This window comes from Danio rerio, chromosome 8 (assembly GCF_052040795.2).
Source record: "Danio rerio strain M-AB ecotype USA chromosome 8, GRCz13ab, whole genome shotgun sequence".
Taxonomy (NCBI): Eukaryota; Metazoa; Chordata; class Actinopteri; order Cypriniformes; family Danionidae; genus Danio; species Danio rerio.
This window is the reverse complement of record NC_141028.1, coordinates 12,492,008-12,516,310: the sequence shown is the minus strand read 5'-3', so window position 1 is coordinate 12,516,310 and position 24,303 is coordinate 12,492,008. Positions and strand designations below refer to the sequence as shown.

The following is a 24,303-nucleotide window of genomic DNA, read 5'->3' as shown; positions in this document are numbered from 1 at the left end:
TACACACTGACAGAGTTGCCAAGTCCGCTTCTTTTTGCGCTAAAAAAGCCATGGGTTGCAGGTTGCAGATTTTTGGGCTTATTTTAAAATATGACAAACGACTTTGTTTCAGTGCATTTATGGATGATGTTGATTTGAATGCATTGACTGGCACTGAAGGAGCAGCACGGTGCCTCAGTGGTTAGCACTGTTACCTCACAGAAAGAAAGTCGCTGGTTCGAGTCCTAGCTAGGCCAGTTTGGCCATTTCTGTGTGGAGTTTGCATGTTCTCTCTGTGTTCGTGTGAGTTTCCCCCCTGGTGCTCTGGGTTCCTCCACAGTCCAAAGGCATGCACTTTAGGTGAATTGAATAAGCTAAAATGGCTGTAGTGTATAAGTGTGATTGCAAAGTGTATGAGTGTTTCCCAGTACTGAAAGGGCATCCGCTGTGTTAAACATTTGCTTGATAAGTTGGTGGTTCATTGCGTTGTGACAAACACTGATGAATAAAGGGACCAAGCCGAAGAAAAGTGAATGAATGAATGAATAAATGTCACAGTTTACAGATAATATTCATTAAGTGCACTAATTTTAGCTCTGTGCCATCAAACATCCCTTTTCTTCTGCTCATTGGATAAAAATAATGTTCAACCTACAGGATCCAAGTTTTTTTCCTAGTTATATCTCATCCAAAGGTTTTGATCTGTTAAGATTTTTGTCTGTTGTAGGCTGTGAAGAAATTAAATGAAATCTTTCAGCGTAGTGATATGGAGCTGTGGTGTGGTCAAGATCTGTCTGGAACTACTTTGTGTTTGTCTGACAATAATAACACACCATTGGATGTCATCAGCATTGTATTATATAGAGTTATACACTGTAATAAATGAATGGTTGTCTTAAATTTTTAAGTTGAATCATCTTAAACCTATGAGGCATTTGTACTTTAACTACATTGAAGTGACTTAAAACAGCTTGTATAACTTGAAATATTGAGTTGAGGCATGATTAGCTTAGTTTTATAAGTTATGATTAAGATAAAAACATATGCTGTCATCATTTATTGATCGTTTACTTCTTTTACAGTGTAACATACTTTTTCATTCTTTTTAAATACATAATGGATGTAATGTATTAATCATTACAGCCTACCATTTGTTTGATTTTTCATTAAACCACAGCTCTTTCTCCGTGCTTCGTTTCAGCTTTTACTCCATTCTTTAATCCTTTAGTATATTCTGCTCACAAATTATTGGACATTAGTGAATAAATTGTCCCGTTTCTTTCTTAAATTAGTTTTTTCTTTCGTTCGTTGTCTTTTTCGTTTATTTTGTCGTTTTTTTATTCCTTCTGTCATTTTCATTCGTTCCTTCTTTTATTTGTTCTCTTTTGTTTGATAATTTTTTCTTTCTTTTGTTCGCTTCATTTCATTTGCTCTTACTTTCATTTGTTCTCTTTCGTTCGTTGTCATTCTTTTGTTTGTTCGTTCTTTCTTTTTTTTCACTCTCTTTCGTTCCTCTCTCTTTTATTCGTTTGTTCTTTCTTTCTCTTTCATTCGCTCATTCTTCCATTCATTATTTAGTCCATTCTGTCATTCATTCTTCTTTTCTTTTGTTTGTTCGTTCTATTTTGTTCACTCTCTTTCATTCTCTCTTCCATTTGATCTTTCTTTCGTTTGTTCTGTCATTCTTTCGTTCTTTCTTTTGTTTGTTTGTTCTTTCGTTTACTCTCTTGCGTTCGTTCGTTCTTTCTTTTGTTCTTTCGTTCATTCTTTCTTTTGTTCTTTCATTCATTCATTCGTTCGTTCTTAATTTCTCTTTTGTTTTTTTGTTCTTTCGTTCAATCGTTTTTTCATTTTTGCTTTTTCATTTGTTCTTTTTATTTCATTCTTTCATTCATTCTTTCTTTAGCTCTTTCGTTTGTTCTTTTTCTTTCTTTCATTTGTTCTTTTGTTTGTTCTCTTTAATTTTTTTCTTTAATTTTTTCATTTGTACTTTCTTTTGTTCATTCGTTTGTTCATAAATAACTTCTGCTTTCACCTTCCAAACTCTAAATGGATTTCAACCTATTGTTTTTGGCTCATTTACTGATCATTAAGGGCAGACAGACTTCAGACTTCTGCGCAGAATTCTGAAGAATGATTTTTCAGGGCATGAGTTGAAAACTAAACAATTAAAATAAAAAACTATTAAACTAATTTATGGTTTAAAATGCAAATTTGATCTATCAGAAGCACTTGTTTTGAAAAACAAAGCAACAGCAGTTTCCTCATATAATACATCCCATTAAAAACATAAACATTACTATACAAATTGTATTGAACAAGTCATGAAAATATCTAAAAACATTTAAATATTATATTACAACTAAAATACATATATACAAAAAAATACATAAATATAATACAATATATATGTATGGGCCAAGTGTACCTATATTAATCATTCATTCATTCATTTTCCTTCAGCTTAGTTCTTTTATTCATCAGTTGTTGTCACAGCTGAATGAACTAACAACTTATCCAGCATACATTTTTACACAGTGGATGCCCTTTCAGCTGCAACCCAGCACTAGGAAAAACCCATATACACTCACTACGGCCAATTAAGTTTATTCTATTTACCTGTACCTCATGTCTTTGGACTGAGGGGAAAACCAGAGCGCCCAGGGGAAACCCACGTGATCACGGGAAGAACATGCAAACTCCATGCAGAAATGCCAACTGACCCAGCTTGGACTCGAACCAGCGACCTTCCTGCTGTGAGGCGACAGTGCTAACCACTGAGCAAAAGTGTTACCAACTATATAATTAATAATAGATTATATTTTGAAACACAACAGACACTTTTATAAACTATTCACATTTCTGGGAAAACATTGTGCAATTCTGAATGTGCTTTACACAGGTGAGTGGGCCTGACAAACCACCAGTAAGAGAAATGAACTTTTCCTTTACATATACATCAGAACCTCTCCTACAAAGACTCAATAATAGTAAAACACTGCTCAAGTCCATTAAATCATCTATATTGCTATTCTATAGTGCTTCTTTTATCCTCATTTGTAAGTCACTTTGGATATAAGCACCTGCTACATCAATACATGTAACGTAAAGTCTTGTTACTGAAGCTTCTGTTGCATATTTGTCTAGTGAAATACTGCAACATAGGCCACAATGAGCATCCCAGAGAAGGAGTTCGACTTCAGAAAGAATGAATCACTGCAACGCGCACACCGTATGGCAGGCACCTCTGCTCTGCATCATGACTCCATGGGTCTCCGTGTGCTCATGCAACAGCTGAGCCGGGTCCGTCCAGCACACCTTCACTGATTCAGAGCCTCCTGAGAATCGACCGGCGACTGACCTCCCTCTGCCTCTCTCTCTCCATCTGCCCTGCGGACTCATCTGCCAGACACAGCCTCACCTGCAGACTGCCTTCCAAACCAATACAGCTCAACACTCTGTAAATGTCCGCATTCATCTTCTCTGTTTTAGAAAAGCTTTCAATAGAGATCTAGTGATGCGCAAAACTATGAATCCAGGACGAGTCAACTAATCATCTTTATCTTTGAACTGGAACAAATCTTTATTTTGGCGACACGGTGGCGCAGTCTGTAGCGCTCTCGTCTCACAGCAAGAAGGTCGTTGGTTCGAGCCTCGGCTGAGTCAGTTGGTATTTCTGTGTGGAGTTTGCATGTTCTCCCCATGTTCGTGTGGATTTCCTCTGGGTGCTTCGGTTTCCCCCACAGTCCAAAGACATGCGGTACAGGTGAATTGGGTAAACTAAATATATCTTTCGTTTTCTGTCCAAGTGAATTACATGCTGCCTTTATAATATTCAGGTCTGGACTCTGTGGAGGCCATTTCATGACTGTATGTGTACATAAAGAAAGAACATGTTACGTTTAAATACATAAAGCAGTACTCTCTAAAAAAAACTGCAACCCAAAGTTGCATCAAATATGGGCAAACCCAACCACTGGGTTAAAATGTGTCATGTAAATTTTATTGAAAAATTTACCCAGGTTTATCCTTATTTTACCAAACGTTGGGATCAGCGTTGAGTAAGTTACAGCAATCTATTGTATTAATTACTAATTACATAAATTCAATTGTATTATTTAAATTATGGATGTCTAGATCCGATCGCTTGATCAGTTCGGGTCTGATACGAAGTTTCAGATTTGTTCAGAATCGGACATTATCTCCCATCAGGACTCGAATAGAATATTTATTCTCATTATTTTTTAACATATAGTTATGCGGTGACGCAGAGTTAGACCTCTTTCTTGACTTCACACAGAAAGAGCAACATGTGCGGCATGACATCACTTTGTCGCAGAAACGCTATTGGTTAAATGCTGGCAAAGTAGAACACGGACGCAGCTTGAAGCGGAAAACGCGAGTATGTCTTATAAAGTTGACGACAGCAAACTGAGATATGTAAACTTGGGATTGCCTGCAGGGTGTTTCAAGTTAAGGTGCTATTTGTTTTTATATTTGATTTTTTTAAATCTACTGTTGTACTAAAGTCCAAAAGTGAAGAATTGATGTTATTTATTATGCTATTGTTCAGGGTACCTCACAGAAGTGGTCTGTTTGTTAACTAAGTTGTTGAATGTTAAAATAAGGTGAATTAAATAAAAAAATAAGAATAATCCTGGATCTGTTTCTTTGCTCTTCTTTATTCTTTTTTAATTATTATAGAAGTATTGGATCGTGATTCGGTATCGGCAGATACTCAAAATCAATTGACTCTGACTCAAGGGCAAAAAAAAACCTGTTTGGGGCATCCCTAATTTATATTAATTTTCTAATTATTCTGTCTGAAAAACAACTTAGTTAATGAATAACTAATTGAATTACTTGATATGTACTAAAACAATGCAATTTATAGATAGAAATTAAACTCAATTAAGAAAATTAAACAAATTCTTTAAATCAGAGTCAAACTGGACCTTTCATTTTAAGTTTGCTTAATGAAAAATAGCACTTACATTTTAAACAGAATGTTCTAAATATTGACACTATACATAATTTGCTTGTCTGAATTAAAAAGAAATGATAAATGTTATTTTTCAGCTAAAAATACAAGTATTCTACAAATAATATGTTACTTTGCTTGTCTAAATTGATTTATATAGAACTGTTGTATTTAGGCAAGTATATTATAAATAACTCTAAATAAATTGCCTAAAAATTAAAAGCAATCCCTTACTTTTCAGCAGAAGAGTCACTGAATTACATTGTAGGTAATTACACCCAACACTGGTTGGAATACAACAGCCCTGCAATTTTAGAGTGTAGTGTTCCTAATTGAATAACGTGCATTACAATGTCACTATAAAGATAATGTGATGCAAAAAAATTGAAAAACATTGTGCATTTACAAAGTGGGCTTCACACACGCGAGTGGGCTTAACAAACCACCTGTAGAAACACTCATCTCGCTTTAAAAAACACTCCCCTCTCCTTAATCTAGCATTACATTTTCTGAGCACTTACAGTTGCTTTGGATTATAACTTCTTGTGTGCATTGCCTCTTCTTGTTGAATTGCTGAATGTCTCCTCAATTGTAAGTCACTTCTGACTTACATTAATTTAACAAGCAGAGCCGGCCCTACGTATAAGCGAACTAAGTGGCTACTTAGGACTCCGCTGTCACTAGGGGGCCCCCACAACCCCTAGAAGCCCGAGCCGTTTGCTTTCTGAAATCGTTTTTATTTGTATTGTTCAATTTATCTTCATTGACAGTGCTTTAGCACATCAATATTTACATATATTCACTGAAAATGAAAATAAAAGAAATAAAAACAATCCTCATTTTATGAATGTTGTTTTTGTGTGAAGATCATATGATCAACAGGAAGCTCGTAGTATCTCATGTGCATTTTGTGTTCACTCAGTCTGAGTATGTTATTCAAAGATAACCTGGGAATAAAAATATTTACATTAGGAATGTGTCAACAGAGCCGCCATTTTAGTACAGAAAAACCTTTTTGTATATAGGGTCATCCTTATTTTTTAAACAAAAAATAAATGTTTTATTTAACAAGAATGGATTAAATTGATCAAAAGATGAAGTGAATGTGGTGCCAAGGTGCACTGGAGGACTGGCCATCAAGGGCCAAAGATGTATATTCAGTGGTCAGTATGCACATGTTTTTTTAAAATTACGGAAATCATAATTTTACATCACTTTTCTATGATGATGGATAGTGACAACAATACTATCTGAGCATAGTAAGGCCCCAAATGTTTTCTGATTAGGGCCCTTGAATGTATAGGGCTGGCCCTTTCAACAAGGATGCAATAAATTTACCAAAAGTGACAGTAAAGATTAATATTTCAAATAACCCCTTTTAACAAATTCATAAAATTAAAGAAATGGATCAAGGTTTGCACAGAAATCAGCGCATCAGCATAACTGTCAGCACTGATAATAAGAAACCTCTCTTAGATAAGAATGATTTCTGCAGCAGCATATGCCACGTTAAAATAGAAAACATTTATTTTCAACTGTAATAACGGTTCACAAATTACCGTTGTATTGAATTTTTGATCAAATAACTGAAACCTTTAAGCATGAGACTTTTTGTTAAAAATGATTTTGAGAAAGAGGCTTCATTAAAAATGTAATAATAACAATTGTATGGGTCAATATGTCAGCACACAGTTTTCAAATGCTATGGATTCTGAATAGGTCTTCATTCGTTTTCTCGTGTTCTAGAAAAACGTTCAATAAAGAATCGGTGATGTACAAAACTATAAATATATGTGGCTCGCCTGAAGGACAAGCTGACTAATCAGACTTTTAATCTCTGAACTGAAAGCCTGAAGCATTTTTAATTTTAATTATCTTCAAAAACTAAAACAAAGCGGCAGGGTGCCTAATTAAAGAATGCGCAATAAAAGATCATAATAAATATGAAAGAACCAATACGATTCCACAAATAGAAATCATATATCATATGGTGTGCTTTTGCACAGCAGCATGGGGTGAGCTTGCCTTTTTTCTCATTTAAATAAACAAATGCTTTTATTCAAATAAATTGATTTAAAGATATCATTTATTCATTTTCCTTCGGGTTAGTCCCTTATTTATCAGGGGTCCCCACAGTAGAATGAACCACCAACTGTTCCAGCATATGTTTTACACAGCGGATGCCTATAGCGCTTGTCTTTGGACTGTGGGAGTAACTGAAGCACCCGGAGGAAACCCACGAGAACATGCCACAACTGGCCCAGCCGGGACTCAAACCAGCAACTTTCTTGCTCTGAGGTGACAGTGCTAACCACTGAGCCACCGTGCCACCCAAAAAAGATATTATAGTTGCAAACTACTGAAGATTTTTCAAATAAACGCTGTTATATTAAACTGTACATTCATCAAAAATAAAAGAATGACAGTCTCACAGAAATACAGCATAACTGATAATCATAAGGAACTTTTCTAAAATCTGAATACAAGTATGCATATTATATACAGCATCATTTTACCATATTACCATTTTGTTGAATGCTCTATCACATAATTGCAACCTTTGAGCATGAGACTTCATTACAAAATGATTGAACATCACACTTGGTTACAAACAGCTAAAATACTATTATATTACAGGTCAATATGGGTCAGTATGTCAGCACACATAATGTCAGTGCAACTGAATGAAATGTTTTCATTACTTTTCTCCATTTTAATAGATAGTGATGCGCAAAACTACAAATATAGGTGGTTTGCCTGAAGGACGAGCTGAATAATCGGACTCGGAATATTTTAACAGGAAGCCCTAAAGCATTTTTAATTAGTATGTTTGTGAATTGAGAAACAAAATCTTCAAAAGCAAAACAAAGCAGTTGGGTTCCTAAATAAAGAAGGTGCATAAAAACAACACAGATAAGTAAGAAATAACAAATATGATACCGTAATAGGAAATAATTTATTTACACAAGCTTAAAAACTATTTTAAGGAACACTTCTCATTATTAATAAACACTTAACTATGACTTTTGCCTCATTAAATTCATTATGTATTGCTTATTAATAGTTATTAAGATATGAGTAAGGTTCAAGTATTAGGTAGGATTAGGAATGTGGAATAAAAATGTAATTGAATGTGGAATAAAAATGTAAATGAATGTGTAATTTATATGTACTAATAAACAACTAATATCTTAATAATAAGCACGTACAGTAAAAAGCCACCAGTTAAGTCAGTAAAATAACAGAAAATGTACTGGTAATATATTATCAGGTCTTTGTACAGTAATTTATAATACATACACACCCAATATATATTTTCAACCTATAAAAAACAATGTTAAAGTTACTTTTTTCAGACTATTCAACATCACACAGTGACTACGATCACGGATGTCCATGTAAATGAATTATTTGCCTTAATCTGATTAAGACAATATTATGATTAAGGTGTTTAGATGAGTTGCTTTTTGAATGTTCCTTTAATAATCCCGTTTTAGCACATAGATCGGTTAACGTCATTGCATCACCGCACTATCCACATTTCATGTCATTTTGGATGTTTCATATTTAATTTGTTGACTTTAACTGCAGTTTGGCACTTTCACTTTCATTCAGGAACATTTCATTCATGCCTCTGTGACAAACTGAGGTACTGGATGCGGGTATGAAGTGGTGGAAGACTGTAGTTTTAATGGAATTTGATACCGCATGCCAAATGGGAAAAAACCCTCCGCATTGCACGATGCACAGGTCTGTGGTTCTTTACTGACTCGGTAGGTGCAGACAATAGTGTCAAACAGCCAGGTGTGTATACACTATCCCGTCGCAAAACACGATGACAAGTCAAGATGACAAGATGGTAATAGTTTGATCAAGGTGTTTACATGTCTGTACTGCACTTCAATAATGCGACTAAAATAGGAATTCTCCACATGTCTTAATTTGATTTCCGTTTAGTTTGATAGTGACTTTAGTTGGATTTAGGAAATTAAAAATCACTGTTCACATTCTTAATCATAGTATTGTCTTTGTTATATTAAAATCCGATTATTAGTGTCCATGTAAACATACAGTACTCAATGTTGAGGGAAAAAATTAGGTCCCATAATGCAATTTAAAAAAAAAAAACATGAATTACAAAATTTTGAAAACTGTTAATTTACAGATTTTTTTTACAGTAGTTAATAGCGAAAATTGGTACTTAGACTGAAGTGTAACTTTAATTATTTTATATTACAATGAAGTTCTCTCCCCCATAATTTGACCCTTTTTTTACAAACATTATTTAAAGCAACTCAGGCTCATTCTGAAAACGTACTGTTACAAAAATTTCTAGAAAGCGGCAAATACGTCCCAGGAGCTATGTTTTTTGTCAGTTTTTGTGCCTTCTATTCTTGCGTATATCAGGTCACTGTCGACTGACTGACTGACCCACCCTCCTCCTTTTTTTAACCCAACCAATAGTGTTTTCAAAAGCACTGATTAATCAGCGGCTACCCACTTCCCTAAACCCAACCAAGAGTTTTAAAAAGCAATGGAGGAAAAGAAAAGCCCTCGTCTATTTTTTTTATTTTATCCCACTCACTCTGTTTTTTATTTGTTTATTTTATTTTTTGGCTTCTGTTTTTGTCTTATCCACTTTCAGGAACCATTCTTCACTGGATTCGAACCATGTCATAGTCAGGCCCTGTCTGTGTTTCAAGTCCGCTGACGTACATGGCAAGCTACTGGACAAACTGGTAACAGCGGTAAAGCCGTCCACATGGAGGTAAACGGTCTTCTGCTAGCGCAAAAAGGAATGGCGTCAGACCACCCCAAAGTATTCATTTTAAAGACGAAATGCAGCCATACATACTTCTAGCTACATAATTCGTAATCTCCAGAAACGTATATAGGGAGACATTATCAGACGCCTCAATTTTAACCCGATGCTCTGATTCCTTCTAAATTAAACTAAACTCACACTGGCTTATAGTGCCTTCAAAAGTCCATCCAGTTTCAGAACCGTCGAGCTTATGAAAGCAGTGGCATGAAATATTCATAGATTTACACTATAGTCAATTTCAGCATGGGCGGCTCTATAATGCAGCGCATATGATGCCTGAATGAGGATTCATATGTAGATTGACTAGATGATGATGGATGGATGCATGTTTAATGTAATTTATACATTCTTCAAAACTTTAATCATCTCTGTACAGCTGTCGTGGGTCGACTACACTGATTTTATAATGTGTGTGTGTGTGTGTGTGAATGCAACAGGTCCTTCTTTAATGGATCCACTCCTAATGGAGCATGAAGGCAGCAGAGAAAGCCAATAAAAATCAATTTCCCACAGCTGTAATTATGGTACTCTCTTGGTTAATTACTCTGGTCTTGCCGTTACAAAGTGCTACTAATGTGTCGTTGAGGAGCTCAAGCTGTAGCATTACCAAAAAACGCCATCGAGCTGAAGAAACCGCCTGCGCGACCCCAGCTGTCAGGAGACTTTCGTTTGTTTGCTGCAAAAACAACGACTATCATCAGGCGCAGGTTTACAACATAAGAAAGACTGAAAGCTTCCAACCCCATGAGATGCTTCGCTATATCCGCCGCTCGGCAGAACAGACAAGCTCAAATATCCCTCCCAAAATCACAGTGACAGTCGCAATCCAAAGATTACACGTTTTTTTTCCCTTTGCATTTTCTCCGATACTCCAATCTGACACAGCGCAGAGGAACTTTTTTTTACATGTTGCAAGCCTGACTATTGTACTGTGTGAATACAAGATACTGACATGAGACCAAAAATAAAAATAACATAGTAATGCAAATTCAAGTTGAACAACATGATGTGACTTGTTGCATGCTGCGAGCAGATATAGTGTAGTGTATGAAAATACTGTTTTTTCAGTAATATAATATGTTTTCTCATAAATTCTTTTGAATTACAACCATATTTTTATTATAATTATTCATATTTATGGTCTAACTGATGGCTCAGTGGTTAGCGATGTCGCCTCACGACAAGAAGGTCACTGGTTCGAGTCTCGGCTGGGCCAGTTGGCATTTCTGTGTGGAGTTTGCATGCTCTCCTTAGTGGTTTCTCTCAGTGTGCCGGTTTCCCCAACAGTCCAAAGACATGTGGTACAGGTAAGTTGGATGAACTAAATTGACCATAGTGAGTGAATGTGTGTGTGAATGCAAGAGTGTATGGGTGTTTCCCAATGCTGGGTTGCAGCTGGAAGGGTATTCACTGTGTAAAACATATGCCGGAATAGTTGGCAGATCATTCCGCTGTGGCGACCATTAATAAATAAGATGAACGAATGATTAAGAGTGAAAGAGAGATGGAAAAATGAGTGCTTGCAGTAATCGGTGAAAATGGAGAAGGCTGTTTGACGATATTGTCTGAATTGATGGAATGAATGGAGTGAATGCTGAAATGCACAGAAAGGGTTTATAATACATTATGCCATGCCTTCTAGAATGCACTCATTGGTTGTATTTTTCATGGCAATGATTTAAAACACTGCTAATACAGTGAAATAATATTTCAAGAGAGAAAAGCAGGTGATGAAATGGCCTCCATAGTGTCCAGACCTGAACATTATAGAGGCAATATGTTACAGACTTGGAAAGAAAAAAAGATATTGTAGGAGCCATACATTGTATATTGGCGATTGGCCACAAGGTGTCAGTACGACACTATATAACTGTGGCTTCACTGCATAAAGGAAGACAGTGTTGGTAGGAAGCACACAGTTTTTGACCGTATCGGATGGTATCATCTCGTAATTGAAGGTAACAGAGAAGTGTGCTTTTAGATAAAGGAAAGCGATTGAGTAATTCTGTTGATTGGAAGTTGATTGGACAATAAATATGTTTTTATTTGCATCTATTTGCTTACGGACTCTGACTTTTTACGCGTTAAAAACTTGCTCACTCTACCAACAATAGCGGCATTGGTAAGCCGCTACAAAAAAGTCAAAAACTTTGCTTCGTGGGACAATTGAGACGCCGCTGGAGTGGACAGCAAGGCATGGTGTTTCTACAGACAAGGACAGCGACGTTCGTTTGGATCAAGGCTTCATTTGCTGCACGTGAGGACAGCGTTTCTTCAGCATCTGAGTGAGTTCGTTTGGATCGGCTTTCTTCTGGTTTCCTGCATTAAGGTGAATCTACGCTGCGTTCATCTCTTCGCGTTTGATAAACAGCACAATAGGTATGTTTGTTGCAACAACATCATCATCATTTTGGCCATATGGAAACAATGTGTGCACACAATAAGGTTTAACAAGCGTAAATCCAATGCATTGGTTGCCCATGACTGACTGAACTTTTCTTATGTGTGTTTATTGGGTTTTACAATTTGCAAAATGGAAAATGAAATCAATTTGAATGTTGAAATGGTGGATGTGACTGATCAAGGTTTAACTTCTGTTGAAAATGAGCCTGAAAGGGAAAAAAGACCAGTTAAATTAACAGCTAAAGCTTTAGTTGAAAAACTAGACACTTTACAGAAGTTAAGAAAAGCAAAGCTAAACAAAGCACAAAAGCTAAAAGAGTCAATTAACAAACTAATGTGTGATGACAATGAATACAAACCTGAGGTACGTTTGGTCTTTGAGGATTTTAAGAGGTTGTGTTCAGAGGCAAAAGACACTCATGAGTCACTTTTGGTTATTTTACCGGTTGAAGAGTGTGAAAAACATGATATCTGGTTTAAAGCAAAAATGATATCAAACAATGAGTTTTTGGAACGAACAAATAAATGGTTATCAGATAAACCAGAAGGTCACAAAATATCTGAAGTGGAAAATCCAGAGAGTGATGTTGGTCCTGGAGATAGTGTGTCAAATGTATCACATGCTACCTCAAAACGCAGTAAATGCAGTGCACGCAGCAGCAGTAGTTCATCCATATCATCTGCATGTATTCAGGCAGAGGCAGAAAAGGCCGCACTCATGGCACGTGCTGCTGCATTAAAGGCTAAACATGATATTGAAGTTCAGGAGGAAGAACTGAGAAGGAAAAAAGAGCAGTTGGACTTGGATGCTCAAATAGCAGCTTCCACAGCAAGGATCAGTGTGTTGCAGAAATTTGATCAACAAAGTAAATGTTCAAGCAGTTCATCTTCAAAGAAGATTGAAAAGGTTGTGGTCACTGCAAATTATTCTTCTCAAACAACATATTTAAACCCCAATGCAAATGACTATGTCCCAATAAATTCAATGCCACTGGATTTGGATGGATACACTGGTGTTTCTGCATCTCAAGCTGCAATACAGGATCAAAGGATTGGATGGATTGATCAACAAACATTGGAACATGCTAATGGTAACTGTTCTGCTCAAACACAACATGACTCCATAATTCAGCATGCTACAAATATCTTACCTGCACAGGGTGATCCTTTGCTTGAAATTCTGAAAAAACAGGAGGAATTAACAGCGCATCTTGTTCAACAGCAAGCAAATCCTCGTATTCTACCAAAGAAGGAAATTCCAACATTTGATGGTGACCCATTGCAGTATATTCCATTCATTAGAGCATTTGAGCATGGCATTGAGCAAAAAACAACCAATTTAAAGGATCAGTTGTATTTCCTTGAGCAGTTCACAAAAGGGCAGCCTAAAGATCTTGTTCGCAGTTGCCAATATATGTCTTCAGAAAAGGGCTATGCAATGGCCAAGAAGTTGTTGAAGGAACATTTTGGTAATGAGTTTAAGGTATCTACAGCCTATATGGAGAAAGCCCTGGGGTGGCCTACTTTAAAGGCTGAAGATGTGCAAGGATTGCAGGCTTATGCTTTGTTTTTGCGTACTTGTTGTAATACAATGGATGAACTCTCATATATGCAAGAACTTAACATGCCTAGCAACATGAAATCAGTGGTTATGAAGCTGCCTTACAAATTGAGGGAGCAATGGAGAGCTAAAGCCTGTCAGATAATGGAGTCTGTTCATGGCAGGCCAAAGTTCTGTGACATTGTTGAATTTATTGAAAAACAGGTTAAAATGGCATCTGATCCTGTTTTTGGTGACATTCAAGACAAGCATGGTGCAAGTAAACTTAAGGTTCAACCACACAAGCCCTTTACAAGAAGTAGTTTTGCTACTGACATTTCAACTTCTATTCCAGCAAAGAAGTTCAGTGATGCTTTAGCACAACCAAAATCTTGTCATGTGTCTAAGTCTAATGGAGACTGTTTGTTTTGCAAAAATCAGCATTTATTGGAAAGGTGCTTTGCATTAAAGAAAAGAACACAACGTGACAAGATTGAATTCCTGAAGGCCAAGGGAATTTGTTTTGGCTGTTTAAAAACTGGGCATAAAAGTAAAAGATGCGAGAATCGACTGAAATGTGACATTTGTGGAGAAACACACCCCACAATCCTGCATATTTATGGCAAAGAGGTAATACTGAAGCAGGCTGAAGAAAAGCGCAAAGATACATCTGTGCAAACTTGTGGTCACACAGGGGCCGGGACTGAAAGAACTTTAATGTCAATCATACCAGTTCAAGTCAAGGCCATTAAAAGTAACAAGGTGATGCAGACATATGCTTTTTTGGACCCAGGAAGTTCGGCCACTTTCTGTTCTGAACACTTGCAAGAGGAGCTGAATTTGAATGGAAAGAAGATTAATATTCTGCTTCGTACTATGGGTCAGGAAAAGTCTGTGTCTTGCAGTGTTATTGATGGTCTGGAAATCAGTGGTCTTAACACTAATAATTTCTTTCCACTTCCTGCTGTTTACACACAACAGAAAATGCCTGTGAGTTCTCAGAACATCATAACTCAAGAGGAGTTATCCAAGTGGTCATACCTGGATAAAGTGAAGATACCTTGCATTCAAGCAGAGGTTGATTTACTGATTGGAATTAATGCAGCTAATGTGATGGAACCACACAAGATTATTAACAGTCAAGGTAATGGGCCTTTTGCCATTAAGACCCTATTGGGGTGGGTTGTTAATGGGACTGTGGAAGGAAACAGTGAACATAGGAATGAAGTTGGCCATTCTGATGTTACTGTTAACCGAATTTCTGTTGTTAGATTGGAGGAGCTGCTTAACAACCAGTTTAATCATGATTTCAATGAGAAGACTGTTGATGAAAAGGAAATGTCAAGGGAAGATCTTCAGTTCATGAGTATAATGAACAATTCGGTCAAGCATCAGGATGGACATTACAGCTTAAGATTACCATTTAAGTCTGATGTCACATTACCAAATAATCTTGGTGTTGCTAAGCAACGGTTGCTTGGTTTAAAAAGGAAATTGGAAATAAATCAAGAATTTCATGAGAAGTATACTTACTTTCTTGAAGGTGTCATACACAAGGGCTATGCTGAGAAGGTACCTGATTGCCAACTTGATCGAGTGGATGGTAAAGTTTGGTACATCCCTCATCACGGGGTGTTTCATCCTAAAAAGGAATCATTGAGAGTGGTTTTTGACTGTGGGGCAGCATATAAAGGAACATCACTTAATGATAACTTATTGCAAGGTCCTAATCTTACCAGTTCTCTGGTTGGAGTTTTACTGAAATTTAGACAGGAGCCAGTAGCCTTTATGGCTGACATAGAAGCGATGTTTCATCAAGTCAGAGTTGCAGCAGAAGATGTAGATTTTCTTCGTTTCTTGTGGTGGCCTGGTGGAGAACTGAATAAGGAACCCATTACTTACAGGATGAAAGTTCATCTTTTTGGTGCAGTGTCCTCTCCGAGTTGTGCATCCTTTGCTTTAAAGCAAACCGCAAAGGACAGTGAAGGTGACTTTCCATTAGAGGTAATTGAAACGATCAACAATAACTTCTATGTGGATGATTGTTTGAAGAGTGTCTCTTGTGAAGAGAAGGCCATATCTATGGCAAAAGATCTCACTTGTCTTTGTCAGAAAGGAGGTTTTCGTTTGACAAAGTGGATCAGTAATAGCCGGGAGGTGTTACAATCGATCTCTCAGGAAAATCGGGCCAAGGATATACAGCAGTTGGATTTGGATCGAGACAAGTTGCCAGTTGAAAGAGCATTAGGTCTTCAGTGGAGTGTGGATGCTGACACTTTTCAATTCAAGATTTCCTTGAAAACTCAACCTTGTACAAGACGAGGCATTCTGTCTGTGGTAAGCTCGGTGTATGATCCTTTGGGTTTCCTTGCACCTGTTATTCTGCCTGCAAAAGTCATCTTGCAGGAGTTGTGCAGAAAGACATTGGGCTGGGATGATACCATACCATCTGCCTTCCAGAAGCAATGGAATCATTGGATTGTTGAGTTGGACAAGGTTGCAGAATTTCAGGTAAACAGATGTTTTAAACCTGTGGATTATGGACTGGCCAGTCATGCTTGTTTACACCACTTTGCAGATGCATGTGAAACTGGGTATGGCACAGTTTCCTATCTGAAGATGCTTAACGGTGCAGACAAGGTTCATGTGTCATTTTTGATGGGTAAGTCCAGAGTAACACCATTGAAACATGTGACCATACCACGTTTAGAACTTACAGCAGCTGTCTTGGCTGTGAAGATGGACATCATGTTAAAGAAGATGTTGCAACTTCCATTGGAGGATTCTGTTTTTTGGAGCGACAGTACAACTGTTCTCAATTACATAAAGAACGAGAACAAACGGTTCCATACATTTGTCGCTAACAGAGTGTCATTTATAAGAGACGCAACACAGCCTCAACAATGGAGGCATGTACCAACTAAAGACAATCCAGCAGACGATGCATCACGTGGCTTGAATGTGGAATCTTTTTTGAACAATGAACGGTGGCTAAAGGGGCCTAGCTTTCTATGGAAGCCAAGTGATGTACAGTTCCATACAAGTGATTCGACATCAATGGATGATGATGATCCTGAAGTAAAAAGGGAATTAAAGGTAAATGCTGTGACACTGCAAAGCGAACAAAATGCCACAAGCAAGTTGATACATTGCTTCTCAGATTGGAAACGTCTAAAGGTTGCAGTTGCATGGATTTTGAAACTGCAGAAACTTCTACTGCAGCTAAGTCGTAAACGAAAGGAGCTGTCTTTGGAGCATAGTGATGATGCAACCATGAATGCAAAATTGCAACATTTTAAATCATCTCTGGAACGACAGAGTTTGACTGTGGAGGATGTTTATAAGGCTGAGGTTAACATCATTCGTTTCAGTCAACAGGAACAATTTCAGGAAGAAATTGCTGCTCTTAAACATGGTAACACTGTTAAAAGAAACAGTTCTGTTTATAAACTGGATCCTATGTTGCATGATGGAGTGCTGTTAGTAGGAGGAAGACTTGGTAAGTCAGCTATGCCAAGCGAAAGAAAACATCCCATCTTGTTATCTAAAAATCAGCACGTATCACATCTCATACTCTCAGACATTCACGAACAACTGGGTCATGGTGGCAGAAATCAAATGCTTTCTAAACTGCGTTGTAAGTATTGGATAACAAATGCCAATTCTGTTGCAAGAAAGATCATTTCTAAGTGTGTCATTTGTAGACGCTTTAAGGGGAAGCTGGGTGAACAAAGGATGGCAGACCTTCCAGTGGAAAGAATCACTCCTGATTTACCACCTTTTACTAATGTAGGAGTAGATTTCTTTGGGCCCATAGAAGTAAAAAGAGGACGTGGTACAGTGAAACGCTATGGAGTGCTATTTACTTGTATGGCAAGTAGGGCAGTTCATTTGGAAATGGCATACTCGCTTGATACAGACTCGTGTATCAACGCTTTACGCAGATTTATCTGTCGTCGTGGACAAGTTTCTTCTATGAGATCTGATAATGGGACTAATTTCATCAGTGCTGAGCGGGAGCTAAAAGAGGCACTCAGTGCATTGAACAAGGAGAAGATTCAACGAGCCCTGCTACAGAAGGGAGTGGACTGGAGTTTTAACCCACCTTCAAGCCCTCATTTTGGAGGAGTGTGGGAACGTTTAATTAGACTGGTGAAACAAAGTCTGTGTGTTGTCCTTCGACAACAAACATTGGATGATGAAGCCCTGCAGACTGTCTTGTGTGAAGCCGAGGCAATTCTAAATGATCGACCCATCTCTAATATCTCCAACGACCCTAATGATTTGGAAGCTTTAACACCTAACCACCTTCTGCTTTTGAAAGGAAACCCTGCACTGCCTCCTGGTTTGTTTGAAAGGTCTGATTCATATGCCAAACGAAGATGGAGACAAGTGCAATATATTTCAGACCTTTTCTGGAAAAGATGGGTACGCGAATACCTACCATTGTTGCAGAAGCGACAAAAATGGAACAAGGAACATCGAAATCTTACTGTTGGCGACATTGTGATCATTGCAGATTCTACAGCACCACGTGGATCATGGGTTCTGGGAAGAGTGATTGAGACTTTTCCAGACAGTAGAGGTTTAGTTAGATCTGTAAAAGTTCAAACCAAATGCAACATCTTGGAACGTTCAATTAGTAAGCTTTGCCTTCTTCAAGAATCAACATAGGAAAATTATGATATAACCAGTTAAACAGGTGTTTAAACTGAGGTTGTTTATTTGCATGCATGTATATTTGATACCATTTTGAGTTCATGTGTAAGGCTCCATATTGTATGAATTTGTAATTGTTATGCCATTTTGTCATAAACAATTAAGGGGCCGGTATGTAGGAGCCATACATTGTATATTGGCGATTGGCCACAAGGTGTCAGTACGACACTATATAACTGTGGCTTCACTGCATAAAGGAAGACAGTGTTGGTAGGAAGCACACAGTTTTTGACCGTATCGGATGGTATCATCTCGTAATTGAAGGTAACAGAGAAGTGTGCTTTTAGATAAAGGAAAGCGATTGAGTAATTCTGTTGATTGGAAGTTGATTGGACAATAAATATGTTTTTATTTGCATCTATTTGCTTACGGACTCTGACTTTTTACGCGTTAAAAACTTGCTCACTCTACCAACAATAGCGGCATTGGTAAGCCGCTACAGATATGACAGACTAAATTTAAAGACAAACTCTAGGGAGTCCTGAAAGAAGCCTGATATCACATGGCACACTATAGGGTATATGCAGAGCTAGTGTTTCTTCCCATACTGAGAAACCTCCCATACAACGAAAATAAATGACAGAACAATAAATAAAAAATTATAAATGAATAAAAATAATGATAAATAAAAAAGTAGCCTTCATTGAAAATAACGAACTTACGCACACAAAAGACGGGAAATGTGAACGGCCATTAATTAATAGCCTCAGCCATAATTAATTCAGTGTGCGTGGGTATTTGCCTCAGCGCAAAAGCCCAGAACTTTAAACTAGCGCACAGTTGTAGTGCACTTTGTATAATTGAAGCAGTTTTGTTCCGTGCAGAAACGCGTGTTGAGAAGCCTTTACGATTAATTAACTGTGACATATTAAAGCGTGTTTAAAAGTAAAATCGGTAAATCGTTACAATCTTAGTCTTATTTACTAAGTTTTTTTTTTCGTCAGCAGGGGTGTCACAAAACGTAAAAAAACTGGGGTTAAATCATAGAAATTTACCGTAGAATAACGGCCGTTAAATTACAAAATTTGCCGTAGAATAACGCCCGTTAAATTACAGAAACTTACCGTAGAATAACGCCTGTTAAATTACACAAATTTACCATATAATAACAGACGTTAAATTATATAAATTTACCACAGAATACCACCCGTTAAATTACAGAAATTTACTGTAGAATACCACCCGTTAAGTTAAAGAAATTTACCATAGAATAACACCTGTTAAATTACAGAAAATTACCTTAGAATAAAGCCTATTAAATTACAAAAAATGTAACGTAGAATAACAGATGTTAAAATTACAGAAATTTACCATAGAATACCGCCGTTAAATTCCAGAAATTTACCGTAGAATAACACCCATTATTTAAAGAAATTTGCCATAGAATAACACCCGTTAAATTACATAAATTTACCATACTAAAACACCCATTAATTACAGAAATTTACCATAGAATAACGCTGTTAAATTACAGAAATTTACCGTAAAATAACGCACGTTAATTTACAGAAATTTACCCTAGAATAACACCCGTTAAATTACAAAAAAATGTCCTTAAATTAAATTTATAGTAAATTTCTGTAATTTAACGTCTGTATTTTATTTTTAACTGCTGGGGTGCTGGGGAAAAAAAATAAATTATAGATGTTTTTTATTTCAATGTATACTTAATATATTTAATATATAATATCCAGTCAAGCCCAAAATTATTTATATCCCTTGCAAACTTTAACTTAAAGTAATTTTTTTTTACCAGTTAGTTTATTTTGACCAATGACAGACTTTTCCCAAAAGATAATCAGCTATCATTTACACTTAAATGATGAACTTAAACACTGAACTTATTTTATTCACTTATTATTTACTATAATCTTTTATGTGAAGCTGCTTTGACACAATCTACATTGTAAAAGCGCTATAAAATAAAGGTGAATTGCACTGAATTGAATCATTTAGATTTTTGGGTAAATTGGCTAAGCTAAATTGTCCGTTATGTATGTGTGTAATTGAGAGTGAATGGGTGTTTCCCAGTAATGGGTTGCGGCGAAAAGAGCATCTGATGCGTAAAACATATGCTGGATAAGTTGGCTGTTTATCCACTGTGGCAACCCCTGATTAAAAAGGGACTGAGCTGAAATGAAAATAAAAGAGTGAAAGAGTATATTATAAATAGTACGCTCTGTTGGATGGTAATCCCTCTGTCAGTGTCGAGACCACTCGATGCACGATGCCAACAGTTGGTCAGCGAGTAATTGAATATAATAAATGAAAATAAAAGGGTCTATGCATATAGACATATAATATAATCTTGTACAGTAACATGTACAGTAATTTGTTTCGATTGTCTCAATTTTAATCATTTCGTGATAATGCAACGGTCTAATGCTCCCGGGCTATTGGCCTGACCCGGCCTGATGAAATCCTTGGCTCCCACTGGCCCGACAGGGAAAATGCAGTAGTGATGGAAAAAAAATCTTTCTAAGCTTTTATTTAAATTTTATCCAAAACTTTAAGTCAGAATTTGTCAGGGTTATATACACCTTTGGGCTTGAATGAATGCAAGTTTTAGCTTTCATTATTTATTTATTTTGTATTATTGTATCACACAAAGCTTTTCAGTTTTGTAGCTTATTGAAACACGTCTGCGTGTTCAAAATCAACAGAAAAGAGCAAGCACTGAGGATTAGTAGCTTACTCCTGTTGTAACAAACCTGCATCAAAATCATGACCCCAAAACCAGGATACAAAACAAAATGTGACATCTATATATACACACACAGAGTGCTGTGTAAAAACTGGTGATGGCTAAGAACTTTGCACAGTACTCTGAGTGTATGTGTGTGTGTGTGTGTGTGTACGTGCACACGATGTGAGTATGTGTGGGTTGCATCTCACCGTCCACGCATGCTGGTCGGGCTCGTGTGGTGCCAGCGATCTGTCCTCTCCGGCAGGCACAGCGGGCCGTCTGCCTGGCGATAGTGCGCTTGGGTTGACTGCTGTCTCTATTCAACATCACTATCTCACATGTGCCTACTGCCAACTGACCTGCGGAGAAAACACACACACACACACACATTCACGCATTTCAGAAGGCTTGGTTGTGAAAATAAGGATATATACAGTGCATTTCTGATATATAAACTTCAACATTAATATGTGACATCCCTTAAAATAACCTCATCTTTGAGTCCATTTCTGTATACCAGTCTGAGAGTCATTGCCAAGGCAATCACAGAGGGAAATAAACATGGATAACTTTCAGTGAAACAACATTTAAAGGAACAATTTGCTGCAAAATTGTTTTCTCAGTCTCATGTTGTTGCCAGTGGTGGACAAGATGCACATAACAAATACTTGAGTAAAAGTACAGACAACCGAATAATAAAAAAGTACCTGATTTTTATTTTCTTAAATACTAAAGGTAAAAAAATTATCATTGATTAACTATTATGTATTTTGCCCTGCAGTTTTCATATGCTGATACTGATAAATCAAGAGTGCAAACAAGTCAAATGAAGAAAATACACCTATTATATAAGCATAAAACAACTATGTGTAAATGTGTAGTTTAACTGTATATCTAGTTTATGATATATAAGAGAAGATGCAAACATTTTTTAGCTCACAAACAACTGACAGTCATGCCTAAATATGACTTTTATTTACAATAATAAATCCTCATTTATATAATAAAATTCCGCATTGGTAACCATCAGTCTTGCATGCACTCAAGCTCTGAGGATCTCCCATTCATTATCATTTCGAGTCCCATTTGTGATTTAACTGGATATTTAATGGCTCGTTTCCACTGACTAGTACAGTAAGGTACGGGTCAGTATGGGTCACCATTATCAGGGCTGCGTTTCCACTGCTAAAAGGGTACCAGTGGTAATCTTTAGGTGGGCATGGTGTATGACAGAAAGTTTACCTCAACGTCATTTTCGCTCAAGAAAATGTCTACAGTAAAGCTGTATTGGTTGTTCACATATCATATGAGAAGCACTTCTCACAAAACAGATACTTTAAACACAAATACTTGTGTATAAATGTTTATTACTAACTTATCTATGAACATGAGTTGATTATAACTGCAGATCAATGACAGTGCGAAATAGCCTATATATATATACATATATATATATATATATATACACATATATATATATATATATATACACATATATATATATATATATATACACACATATATATATATATATATATATATATATATATATATATATATATATATATATATATATATATATATATATATATATATATATATATATATATATATATTACCAACTACAGAAAAACTACACACAGCATACATTTAGTCCTTATTTAGGTTCAAAAACAACATAAAATATAGCCCAGTCAGTGCAAACCTCCCATCTGTGTCTTTAATCTTCAGCAGCACATGTAGCCTCTGTTAGAGAATGATTCCATCATTCAGAGTTCATAATAGTCCAAAAGGTGATGATAATAGTTAAACATGGCAGTTTGTTCACGATTGCTGAAAAAATAACGTGCTCCTTTTTTCCAGATTCTCCTTTGTTTTTTTGCGTGTCACTCTCACGCTTGTCAGTTTCTGACAGGATCGTGTTTCAAAAACACGTCAATAATCAAGCGCGCGTTATTATCATGAGCTCAAGAAGTTTGTTATTTCAAATATTGACCTTATTCTCCGCAGACGAGCGGGCGCTGCCATTTGAATCTTTTTGGCACGAGACTTCCGGTCTCATTCACTTCCATTCATTTTAGACATTAAAAACTGCTTGTTTCGTTGTTTGATGTTGCAAACTGATATTTCCTTGTTATATTATTCTACTTGGTCTGTATAGTCATGCAAACATTTGTTTGTAGAGCAAGTAGTTTGACCGTTTTTGCCGTTTATTATTCCTTGTCATTTCTTCCATAGGCGACTAAAACGGAAGTTCTAAGACAATCGCGAAAACAGGCGCACTTCCGCATTTTAGAATAAGGTCAATAGACGTTTGCCGAGCGCCAGCAAGAAAGCAAACCGCTCGCGCTTCAGACTGGCTCGTAAAAAACTACATGCACAGGGTAAAATCTCTTCTTCTTCTTGACTTTGTTGCTGTTCATCAAGACGACGACAAGGTTTGTTTGAGCCCAGGTCGACCATGGCTCGTAATATGTATATTTAATTACACTGTAATCTCTCGGCTGTGTATTAAAACATGGCGGTTCCTCTGTTTTCATTATGGCTAGCTCGACACGAGCTTGTGACGTATTTCTGTAACCAATCAGCATTCAGCTGCACTTGTAGCTCCATTTTTTGGTACCCTTTCCCGTGTTTGGTACCCTTTTAAAAGGGTGTCAAAAAAGTGGTACGGTACAGTTCGGTACGCCTTTTGACAGTGGAAATGGCCATAAAAGCATACCAACCCAAACTGTACTGTACAACTCAGTGAAAACGGGCCAAAAGTGGAGACTTACTCTGACTGGATCACTTGAATCAGTAAGTTTTCAAATGGAAATTTTTACTGACTAGATCATATGAATCAAGAAACTCGAGAATCACACTAGGCGATATCATTAAAAAACAGCTAGTTATTTAGCTTTTTAGTTAGTTTTCACTATTATGCTGATGATACACAACTTTATATCTCCTTTTAACCGGATAATTTGTATGAATTTACAAAATCAACATATTGTGTAGCTGATATAATCTATTGGATGATTAATAACTTCTTATTACTAAATTCAAATAAAACTGAGGTCTTGCTTATTGGACCCAAAAACCTCACACGCAAAAACCGAGAACACTGTCTAACCCTTAATGGATTCTTAGTTCAGTCCTCATCTTCAGTCAAAAATTTGGGGGTGATT

At 36.7% G+C, this 24,303-nt stretch overlaps 1 protein-coding gene across 2 annotated transcripts in view; it reads right to left on the bottom strand.

The window, feature by feature from the left end:
* tafa5l (TAFA chemokine like family member 5, like) overlaps nt 1-24,303 on the bottom strand; it is a 145,849-nt gene that overhangs the window by 75,515 nt on the left and 46,031 nt on the right. For both annotated transcript variants that reach the window (XM_087264429.1, XM_087264428.1), the window contains exon 2: nt 21,343-21,492. In XM_087264429.1, the coding sequence (XP_087120555.1) occupies nt 21,343-21,492 (150 nt within the window). The remainder of the gene's footprint in view (nt 1-21,342; nt 21,493-24,303) is intronic.